The sequence below is a fragment of the Anabrus simplex genome, chromosome 1, assembly GCF_040414725.1.
Source record: "Anabrus simplex isolate iqAnaSimp1 chromosome 1, ASM4041472v1, whole genome shotgun sequence".
NCBI lineage: Eukaryota > Metazoa > Arthropoda > Insecta > Orthoptera > Tettigoniidae > Anabrus > Anabrus simplex.
Genome location: NC_090265.1, coordinates 164,690,633 through 164,703,120, shown reverse-complemented (window position 1 = coordinate 164,703,120; position 12,488 = coordinate 164,690,633). Strand labels below are relative to the sequence as shown.

Here is a 12,488-nt window from a genome sequence, read left to right as displayed (position 1 = left end):
GCCAGTAATTTTTGACATTGTTCTGAGGATATGTTACGAATGACGAACAAAGTTAATGTGGCAAAGGACGACAGGCCCCACCGTCATTTACCGGCTGAAAGATCATTTCAATTCGCAGACATATGACACTCTATACCACCGGTAGAAAATGTTGACCGACAACGAAAGCGGCAGGACGTCGTGCATACATCGAGTAGCTGTTCTTTAAAAGTCCTCCCTAACCAGAAGTAGCCCAGATTGCTTGTGGCAGCACGAGAACAAAACGAAATGGAAGCCTAACAGTAATTAGCCTCTGTCTACAAGGGAAACCAAGCTAAATAAGTGATCATAACGTAAATAACTGGACCTGACTACGAAATAACTGTAATAAAAATCTTAAGAGTTTAGATGTCATTAATAGAATTGACCATAGTACTCGAGGTCTTAAGCATAGGGTTAAGAAAGGACCTTCCCGATGCCGATATGATACGCATGGCAGCGTGCGTGGTCCTTGCCCAGAAAGTGCGGTCCAGGAGGATGTGAATTTCAACCAATAGTAGTTTGCGCCTGGCTTCCCATCAGGCAATAAAGCAGATCATCGCTCGATGAAAATGTGTAAAGCTTACTTGTATGAGCGTTTAAGGCGGTGTGCGTGCTAGATATTATTTTCTTAAAGAACTACTGAAATAGTTTGAGTAATTCCCGAGATAATCCTCCATATACAAGCGAACAAACTCCCTCTCTTTGTAATAATAGTATAAACTAAAACGAAACCCCATGGCGCAATAGTCCCGCAGGGCCTATCAAGTAACCGCTATTCATGCCGAAGCCTGCAAATTACGAGGTTTCGTGTGGGCAGCACGACGAATCCTCTCGGCCGTTACTTTTTGCTTCCTAGGTCGGGCCCACTATCTCACCGTCAGATAATTCCCCAGTTGCAATTACGTAGGCTGAGTAGACCTCGAATCAGCCCTCGTATCCAGGTAAAAATCCCTGACCTGGTCAGGAATCGAACCCGGAGCCTTCGGGTAAGAGGCAAGAACGCTACACCACGGGGCAGGCCTGTAATAATAGTATAGACTAACAAAATGACTTATCACACAAATGGGCAACTTATGAAAGGACAGCTTATTCTTTTCCAATACAATATGTTACCGCATTAAATGCTATGAGTAACTTCTTTCACTATCCATTGCCTGTTGCAAGTAGTTAGAAAACGAGAAACTATCAACCGCTTTCAATGCACAGGACTGACTAATACATCAAGTAAACAGGAAATTAAATTCCTTACTAAGGACATTTTTAAGTAGTAAAATTAAAATTAATAATATACACTCCCAACGTAGGCGAAAATTTATTTTAAAATGTGTAGTGTTTACTTGATAGTAATGCTTACTTGATTTGACTCCGTTTAGCGTGTGGCACTTGCAGGTGAAACGTAGCTTACAGTATGTTTTCTTGTGGTCCAAGAGTTCTTGCAAGTCGGTGAACATCTCTCGACAGTTACCACAAATCAGGATGTCAGGATTGCCTGAAAATAAAGTATTATTGATTATAAGGATATGAATACACTTTCCTGAAGCATCCAAATCATTCATTTACTCACTCATGCCTTAGCTACTCCATTGTTAGGTTAAATAATAAGCTCGAGGATCAAGCATCTTCTCAAAATGTTATTAAATTCTCATTATACCTTGATTAATAATCTAACGAAAACAAGTGGTTTAATTCATATTTCTATGTTAGTATCGCCTATTCAGATATTAGGTGTGATGTTAAGGAGTACCTAATATTAAATAATGCATTTTATTACTGTTCTAGAGATAAATATTGTTGCATTGTTAGGCTGAGATAACTTAAAATTACACAATTTTCCGCTCCGTGAAAAATACATCTGCACCACATCGATTTAATTTAGAATTACTGCTTTACAAATCGTATTTGATAGAATTACTCGCAAGACACATATTAAAGACATACTGTCTTCTTTAAGTAATAACTTACGCTCTTCTTTGGGAGGTGTGGGAGGGATAACGAGCAATTAGAAGCAGTTCCGTACTTTATGAGACAGCATTAAAAATATATATATAATGATGGAATTAGGATCATTAAAATAAACTTGTCAATTGGCAGCGTCCCTTATGAACACATCCACAGGATATTTTATAAACACAAAAGCATTATTCTAGCGTCCTTCGTGTAGTTGTCTCTCCTGCTTCTTCTGATGCTCCTCCATTCGGTTACTCACTGATCTGAAGACTTCAAGTCTGGTCTCAGGACGATCTTCAGTTCGGCATTCACTCGCTGTCAGGGTTGAGATATCAAGTGAGAAGTTAACTTATAACTCATGGAGACAATTCCATCAGGAAAGCAAAGTTATAAGAATGAGGAACTCGTCATATCAACAATTCAACTTCTGCAGATAATCTGTATGGACAGTTATTGTCTAAGCAGGCATAAGACCATTCACATACCAGTTCTATTGTCTTACTTTCAAGGTGATTACCTCGTTAAACGCTTTGCCATAGGCTTTGAAATTCACTCTATTGGTTAATCATTTCGTAGAGGAGAGTCGTATAATATGGAATACCATTTACTTTTGGCAGTATAACTTCTTACCGAAATCAGTTATGAAATATAAATAAATATGGTTTGAAAATTCAAATAATTAGCCAAGATTCTCTATATTTTTAAATTGTAAATTGTTGATGTCTTCACATCAAAATTATTTCTTTCAAAAAGTTCCACTTGGTCGATAATACGGAATAGTCGGCTAATATGGAATAGTAGGGTAAATAATATGTGAATTAAAATACAACTTCAATAAATTCATTCAGTTATATTTAAGGAACGTTCTTACAGGTGGACGTACAGAAATTTTAAAAATCGAAAGAATAAAATTGGTAATTAACTTAAATGATAATCTGTATACACTAATTATTCAGAGTTTACTTTTTACAGTCACTTGTTCATTCAGTGACAAAAGTCACAGATGCAGAAACTGAGATATATAGGTAATTAAATGTTATAATAAAACAGGATTAATGCAATTAATTTTAATTAATTTTAAACGTCATTTTACTTTGAAACTAAAACAGTTTTCCATATATCCCGACACACCATGTTTGAATTAAAGGATTCGTCATGGCCTAAACTTTGCACAACAAGGAAGTTACACTGGTGTAGCAATATAAGCAACTCTTGTACCATATGTAACATTTAATTTCCCAGGACTAAACTCAGTTTTGGTAATTAATACAAGATTTAAAAGAATTACCTGCAAATCTTTTCAAATATGAAAAACAAATATTCTTGCTCCACGCACTAACCTCACCCACGAGCATGTCGAAACTGAATACAAAGCATCATGAGAACATTTACCGTAATTCGACGAGTTTGCACGTGAGAGCAGTACCTTACAGGCAAGATATTGTGGTATTCCTTATTGCCCGACTATTCCATATTACCCGATTCCCCTCTACATCTGGTAAGTAAAAATAATCGTCATAGCCTTATCAGTACATTGGTTTTTTTTAAGAATTTGTCCTACCGAAACAAATCGGTTTTATAGCGACGATAGGTCAGGAAAGGGCTAGGATTGGGAAGGTAGTAATCGTGGCTTTAATTAAGGTACAGCCCAAGTATTTGACTTGTGTGAAAATGGGAAACCACTAAAAACCATCCTCAGGACTGCCAAGAGTGGGATTCGAACGCACTATCTCCCGAATTCAAGCTGATGGCTACGTGACCCAAGCCACATAGACACTTACTCGGTCACGGAAATTGTTTCAGGGCTGCTATTAAATCGGCAAACAGTCTGAAAAGTTATGGTCACTTACACAACATGAAATAACAAAATTCCTCTACATTGGAAGTGTAACCTTTCTGTATGGGACGTAAGAAGATGAGGTCTTGTTAGAGGTATAATGGTTAAGTCTTGTTCTGACGTCACGAGCAAGAACAGACCATACTACGATAACGTCCGGTGTTGGAGGCTACTGCCAGCCCTTGCTAGCTTAGCTGCTTGCGCGCTACGCAGAGCCACGCATTCACAGTACCTATCGACATACTACGGGATGGAAGCTACAACGTAGTGGCCAAGATTATAAACGAGGGACCGGGCGAGTGGGTCGTGCTGTTAGGGGTGCGCAGCCGTGATTTTTCACTCAGGAGATAGTAGGTTCGAATCCCATGTCGGCAGCCCTGAATATGTTTTTTCCATGGTTTCCCATTTTCACACCAGGCAAATGCTGCGGCTGTACGTTAATTAAGGCCACGGCTGATTCCGTCCAACTCCTAGCTCTTTCCTAACCCATCGTCGCCATAACAACTATCTGTGTCTGTGCGAAATTAAGTCAATTGCAAAAATATATAAATGAGGGGGAGGAGGGGGAGTGAGTTCCATGTTGGAAAAGCTTTCAGGTAGGAATTTGTAAGATTTTTGCGCTCTTCTTCATATTTAATTTTCTGTATATATATATATATATATATATATATATATATATATTGTAACATATTTATCATAGCTATATTCGGAGCACGAATCGTCCTTTATTTACTATCAGCTCGTATTCTTTACAGTAGTTCTCTGAATACTATAATTTCTGAAAATATATCGCTAGCGTACTAGTATTGCCTTGTACAGCACCTTCTTGTCAGCGATCTATAACATTTCAGGACGCAGGAGGAAGTCATACACAGTGACTCACAGTGAAAGTGATACACCTACCCTTGGATATGAAATGTGAGTGTATTTGTGAATAAACGTATTTACAATCATCATACAACATATACAAATTTACAAATTTACAACAATAAAGACCCATGTTTAGGTCAGGTTTTACACCACAATGAAAACGATACAGTCTATGTATTTTCTGTCGTTGCAGGACATGTGCGAACAGTTAATACCTAGTGTAACGGCCAACTTTCTTTTTCATATCCTTATAAAGCCCGGAATTTTATGCAGTAACAGGTTAGATTGCAAACTAATCTGGTTAATAGGAAATGTCGGTCACCCGCTTTTCCATAATGTAGCAAGAATAACAGAAATTATAGGGGTTCTGTTGGGCCGTACCCCTCATGTTTATGCAAGCCCCATAGCAAAATCGTTGTGAAGGTAGACTATACTTGCTACTCGCTAAGTTTGCATTCTAACCTATTAATGCATGAAAATCCGGGCTCTACTTATCAGTATAGATCGAACCAAACTTTCTCAATAAGAATCTTATCCCATTCCGTCTGAAGGGCAATTTTGAGATCATTCCAATTTACACACTCCACACATTTTCAATGACATTGGTGTCTGGAGACTGTGGAGCGGTATCGAATGCATGCGGCGAATTATAGAGTTAACCACGTGCGTTCTCCTGGTAAATCGTGATACAGTCCCGCAAGCCTAATTTCTCTGCACTCGATGTCAGTTCATTCCTTAACATGTCCACATACTAATCTTGATGCGTAATACTATCTATGAAATGGAGTTTCCCGACTTCCGAAGCCGCCATTCAACCCCATACTATCAGGGCCCAACCCCTGTGCTTTACCGTCGACCGGAGATTCTTTTTCCTTCAAGCTCCTTGTTTGGCTTTCGCCGGATACTTTTTTTTTTTTTTGGTAGGGGCTTTACGTCGCACCGACTCAGATAGGTCTTATGGCGACGATGGGATGGGAAAGGCCTAGGAGTTGGAAGGAAGCGGCCGTGGCCTTAATTAAGGTACAGCCCCAGCATTTGCCTGGTGTGAAAATGGGAAACCACGGAAAACCATCTTCAGGGCTGCCGATAGTGGGATTCGAACCTACTATCTCCCGGATGCAAGCTCACAGCCGCGCGCCTCTACGCGCACGGCCAACTCGCCCGGTCGCCGGATACTGCACTTCCCATCCGATGCAGACACGTTGTAGGCCCTATTTACTTTCATTGGTATATATTACTATTTTCCAGGAATCAAAAAGATTTATCGGCGTGATCTGTGGCACACTGGAACCTGAGGCGTTTTTCTTGCTGATGTATGGTTTATTGCAGGCTACTCGATCATTGGAATCCTCTCTCGGAAGGATTTTCCTGACGGTTTATGGGCAGGCTTTTTTCTTCTATACATATGCTTCCTTGGCAATGGAAGTGCGGAATTATTAGTTTTCTCCGTGCCACAGACGTCTGACCTCTTTCACGTTGATCTACGGAGGCTTACCTGAATGGTAATGCTTGCCTTCATGCACAGAACGAATGTACGCATAGTTCAGAATGTGTGAGCCAGTATGGCACGCCTGGTAGTCCAATGAGGGACATGCACTGGGTAAAGTGGTACTTTCACTGTGGCGTTCAATCTGCAGTTGTTTCAGTGTTCTCCATTGTATGCAGATATAATCATAGAAATGAAGTGAATCCTTATAGACCTTGAAAGCTGGATATGTAGTGAATTATTAAGCAGGGTTACCAGTGATTTTTCACTTAGGGGAAATATTAATTTCCAATCAGATACCAGCTCGTACTGAGTGTATTCAAGTGCTACGGTTGGAAGGATTCAACCATTCAGTCAGTAAACGGTAACAAGCTAGTATCGGTTGTCGATAGTGGCTGTTTCTGATTATGCCATTACCATTGAGACTGTTCAGATAATAAAAGCAATTGCTGTTTTGCTGACGTCTCATAATAAACTGAAAGTCTTAGGTAGGACACATATCAAAGTGTATTTGAAGGAGGAATCGACGAATTACCAACAATTCTGCAATTTGCACAGATAATTATTCATAGGGACACTAAACTTTATCCCGCTACTTTCACTCGATAGACACTGTGTTCCAAGGAAGTCATGTGTACCCTGCAGTATCCTCCGGTTTTAAGATGACGTGTTCTAATGGAATTCACGAGAGTCGAGATTAATTACATGGATATGATTTGGAAGAATTTTCTTAGAATAACGTAGCGAAAGATCAAGTGAAAATTATTTTTGGCAGTCGCCAGTGGAATTTGAATCTTTAAATATCAATTATTTATAATATCGGCATGGAGGTGCTTGGATGGTACATACGGGCTTTGACCACAGCATCTTGACCTCATTCATTCATTCTTCGAATTCTTTCTCAGTCAATCTTCATTGATAACCGTCGTGATAAAGCCATTGTTACTGAGGCCGTTGTGTTTGGTGCGGTGATATACATCAGTGTGTGTGAAGTTATACGTAATAGTGCTGGGAAATGTTAATATAAATATAAAAGTGGAGAATAAATAGTGAAGTAGTATAATCTAACGAGAAGTGCATATTTGATAAATTAACATGTGTGAGTAAGGTGCGTGTACGTCATATTGTTGGTAAAATAAAGGAGAAAGTGTGCGGTGAGATCTTAACTACACTTTCTAAGTTTCAGGTTACCAGCGAAATAATGGAAATATATATCATAATGGATAAACGTAACATGAAGCTGTAAAGCCTGGTCGGGGCCGAGATGAACGCAAATTGACCTAATGTTGTCCAGAATGATCGATAGGTGATATTAGCCAGCAAGCGAGCAAAGCTAAGCAATGTCATCTCCGTACAGGCCATGAAGTTCCTTGGACGAGTGGAAGGTAAAGGCCTCCACTATCCTTAACCTCGGCACTTAATAGGGCGGTTATCTCTACGCCCGGCCGCCTTTGTCCCCAGGAAACTTTTGACTTCCTGACGGGGAATCGAACCCAAGTCCTTCTGGGTGAATGGACCACGCCTTTATCGCCTCGGCCAGTCAGCCCCTAGCCAGCATGCGGGAGAAGTTAAATAAACACCAGCTAAGTGGAGAGTTTTACATGCCTTCAACTTATAGATGAAAACCTACAGCCTGTTTTCCAGTCTTTGACCGGGTCAGGGATGTAATGAATGAAACAGATATAAGCTATTAGTACAATGGGGTCGCCACTCCCAAGGTGATTAGTAATGACTGATAAATGCAATGAAATGATAATGGAGAGTGTTGCTGGAATGAAAGATGACAGGGAAAACGGGAGTACCTGGAGAAAAACCTTTCCCACCTCCGCTTTGTCCAGCACAAATCTCACATGGAGTGACCGGGATTTGAACCACGGTATCCAGCGGTGAGAGGCCGACGCGCTGCCGTCTGAGCCACGGAGGCTCCTCAACTTATAGATATTTCAGTTTAATATTATCCCTCCTTTTCCTTTTCTTCTTTATTTCTTTATTTCTTTCCTTTTCATTTCCATTGTGAGATTATTAACGTATCTGTAGTAAAATGAGGAAAGGAATAAATTTGAGAAGAAATGTATCTTGAAGGGAACGAATGGTCTTCCGACTAAAATAATAACTCATGTCTTAATTGCAAACTCTTTTGAATGTGCGGGATATTCAAATAGCTTGGGAACATGTAAATCTTCGGAATTAAATATAATGGTATGAACTGCAGAAGAGGTTATACGCGTCAGGAGTGCCTAGAGCATTGGATCTTCAAAGGTATACCACAAATGAATAGTGTATTGTTTATTCGTGAGTTATGGCCACGTATGCCTAGTTCTGTTGCGACCACTGTCGACCATTGTTGATGGGACGCTACCGCGTTCCATCGTATGCATTGTAGAAGAGGAATCCTTTTGTTATTGCATTATAGTTCACAGTATCTACCCACGTTACTTCATATTGGTATGGACTTTTGTAGAATCCCACCTGTAAGAATAAAATCCCAGTATTTTATATGCGTTATCGTAATTCGAGTAATTTGGATGGAAGTAATTAGGAATATTCTGATCAGACAAAAAGAAATAGGCTATTACGAAGTGTAGGAGTCTTCACGATGCTATAATCTAAGACGAGGTACTGGTAGACTATTGACTGGAATATGAGATGAATTGTAAGGTTAATATCATATAATTGTGTGTGGTAATGCTATTACAGAGAAAATGGTTAATATGATGAGAATGTATATTACATTACATGCCGAAATAAGTAAGGGTCTTCGCGAGTTAATTATGAGGTCTACAGTGGTTTATACAGTATATAATATGTGTCCTTAAGAAAACAGAATCACAGAATTGAATAGAGTCTTCCAGTTTTAAATAAGAAGAGAATATACGCGTTGGAGGGTGCCTAGTATCTTAGGTCTTCAAACGTATACGAGAAATTAATTATGCATTGTTTATTCGTGAGTTATGTATACGTATAATTAGTTCTGTTCGTTTTATTATGTTCGTGCAAACATAATATTTTCGATATTATACGCATTTCAATGCTGATGTTTACCGTAATGTACCATGAGTACATATCTATGATGTTAGTCGCGATTTCATGAAGGATTTTAATTATATATCAGTGCAAGTGAAGGATATCTAAGTGATTAATAAAATTTAACGTGTTTGGGATTATGGAACTGAGGTCATCTAATAATAGTACATCATACAACAAGCCTATAATGGCAATGGTTCGTTTTATAATTTCCATACGATTGTCTTAATTACCATTACAGGCGAGTTCCATACGACTGTTTATGATCGACGATAATTATAACTCTATTCATAAATTTCTGTCGAGATGTCGCTTGACCGTTGAGTTTACTGAACGGGGCGCAGAGCGCATGCACTGGATTATTGATTTTCCCGGAAAGGATCAGAGACCTTGACAATGTCATATGTTTTCAAAGCTTTTATAGAAGGTTATCATAACCTAGCTTTATTTCAAATACAAATTGTTTATTGTACAGTTGGTGAAGTGAATTTGCGGGAATGTGCCGTGTGGTTGTGGAATATTGGAAGTGGATGGTGCATTGATGTTAATATGAGTGTCAGACATGTTTGATTTTGGAAATAAGTGCAAAGCTATTGCGTTGAGCGCAGGTGCGATGCTGTCCTTACCTAATTGGTCAAACAGTTGTAACATAGTAAAAATCTGAACTCTGATTGGTGGAGAACCGGTATCATAATGAAGAATTATAATGAGCCTCAGTTTTCTGGCATATAATATTTATATTTCGGCATCGTCGAACATAAAAAATTATTTGCAATTTGTGTGAGAAATGGTAGGGTATGTTGTGAGACTAGAGTTTTGTTTCACCCGATTTTATAGCAGTCCGAATGTGTTGGAGGGATTACTATTGAAGGACAGAGACATCAAGGACGATATTGTGCATCATCTAGATTCAATTGTGGAATGGTTTATCTGCAGACACTCTTGCATTCGTATTTGAAGTAGATGTGTTTTGCACGTGACGCCATCTTTGTTGTGTAGTACCGTGGAATTTTAGCCCCGACTGAAGCAGACGTTTGTTTATTGGAACTACAACGTAGATTATCGTTTGCATTTCATTCAAGCTGCGAAAATGCATCCTTATTTTGATTTGATCGTGTCATTTAATTATTATAAGGAGGAATAATATGAAGGAAAAAGTAAACGCAGCCATTAACTGTAATACCTTCAAAACTACACGAAACTGAATCCTACAACGACGCCATTTGTAATTTTTATTTAATACTAATTTCATTCTGTTCCTGTCATAATAACTAACATTTAATAAAAGAGTACTTATTTGAAGGTTCTGAGAATTAATTTTGCGTTAACAAACCTACCATGTAGTGATATTCGATAACCAACTTCATTTAAGTCACCCCCGTGGGTGGAGGCAGTAGAATAGCATTCACGGTATCCCCCCGCCTGTCGTAAGAGGCGACTAAAAGGGGCCTCAGGGGCTCTAAACATGGGAGCGTGGGTTGGCGACCACAGGACCCTTGGTCACTGCTTTCACGTACTTGAGCAAGGCTCCTCACTTTCATATGTCCTATCGAACCTCTCTTGGTCAACTCTTCTTCTTTTCCAACCCCGACAGTATTAGGTTTCCGAGGTCTAGGGAGTTTTTCATTTTCACGCATTTCGTGGCCCTTGCCTTTCTATGTCCCATACCTTCACTTCATGAAGTCGGGCTGCTTCCATTATGTCTCTCAGATTAGCCTTAATAAAGGATGGTTTCCCAATTGTACTTCCCCTTAACCCCAGAACGGTAGAGCTCGCCTCCGCGATGAACACGTGATACACTTAAGCTTCCCCAAATTCTCCCTTTTATTCTATCCCCACTTACGTCTGGCAGTGCATTGCGCAATGCTTCGCCTCCTTCCTGCTACCAGAAAGAGTTGACGGAAAGTTGAGGTACGTGTTGTTTAGGATCAGTTTTGTAACGGTTCAAATCCCGTTACAGGCATTCATGTGTTATTATTATTATTATTAATCGATACGGCCACCTGTGGGCCACGTTTACACAATCTTCCTTCTGTCACGCAGACTGATACCCTTCTCTTTACACTCTCGCCAAAGATTCTTGAGTCTTTGACTTCTTCTTGCTCGTTCTTCCACCGAGATGTTCCGTGGCTTCGCATGTTGCTCTTCAGACGCATCCCTCAATCCCGCAACCTTCTTCCTAAATGATGTCCTTTCTTTTATATCCTCCTCCTTGATACCTATTTCTGCCAAGTCATTGTGCACATGTGTAAGCCATCCCGGTTGTTTTTTCCACCTTTCCTGCAGAAGAAGTATCCTGTTGGTCAATCTCTCAGGGTTCATTCTTTTGATATGTCCATAAAACGGGTCTCCTTTTTCTCATCACAGTCGTGATTCTTTCTACTGTCTTGTAGAGCTCCAAATTCGATCTTAACCGGAATGTGTTTGGGTCACTCGTCGACTTTCTAGGGCCTAAGATTTTTCGCAAGAATCTTCTTTCTCTTTTTTCAAGGACTGGGTCAGCCATCCTCGTCAAGGTTTCTGCTCCATAAAGGCATTATTATTATTATTATTATTATTATTATTATTATTATTATTATTATTATTATTATTATATATTTTTATCTGTGTTATTATTATTATTATTATTATTATTATTATTATTATTGAATCTATTATTATTGTTTGATTCTGATTTCGCTAGGTATTAGGTATTAATTAATTATTACTTGTTTTACTGTATTTAATTTATTGTATATATATATATATACAATATATATATATATATATATGTGTGTGTTGTGTGTGTGTGTGTGTGTGTGAGTGTGTGTGTGTGTGTGTGTTAACATTAAAATCATGGACAGTGAGACTAAGAGCCTAATATCAGATATGGATATTGTCCCCTTCAAAAGTGGTAAAAATCATTTAAGGGAGAATATTTTATTTCTACTGTGAATTGGAACATTATTTCGTGAACCAGGAAGGGAGTTTTAGCACGTCGAGTCGACTAGAACCAGTCACCAGGTGTACGGAAATCCCAGCCAAGGGCGAACAAGAGGGAGCGAGCAGATACCGCTAGCCAAGTAACCTTCAAATCAGCCGTGAATACCACGTGATCAGGCGAAATGTGTGTCAAATGCTCGATCGATATTAGTAAAGGTATATGACGTCTGACTATGGCAGCCAATCAAGTGATCAATTTGGTGTGAAGTTAATGAAGTGACCAATCGTGTATAATGAAAAGACGCACCCCTGTCTTAAGGCGGTGAATTATGGATTTTCCTAAGGAAATTTTACTCTAAAATTTTACCTCTGAACGCGACG

At 39.2% G+C, this 12,488-nt stretch overlaps 1 protein-coding gene across 2 annotated transcripts in view; it reads right to left on the bottom strand.

Annotated features, from left to right (window-relative positions):
- The window catches only part of LOC136885364 (uncharacterized), a 1,248,630-nt gene that overhangs the window by 89,805 nt on the left and 1,146,337 nt on the right, over positions 1-12,488 (bottom strand). For both annotated transcript variants that reach the window (XM_067157879.2, XM_067157886.2), the window contains exon 7: positions 1,376-1,510. In XM_067157879.2, coding sequence (XP_067013980.1) covers positions 1,376-1,510 — 135 coding nt within the window. The remainder of the gene's footprint in view (positions 1-1,375; positions 1,511-12,488) is intronic.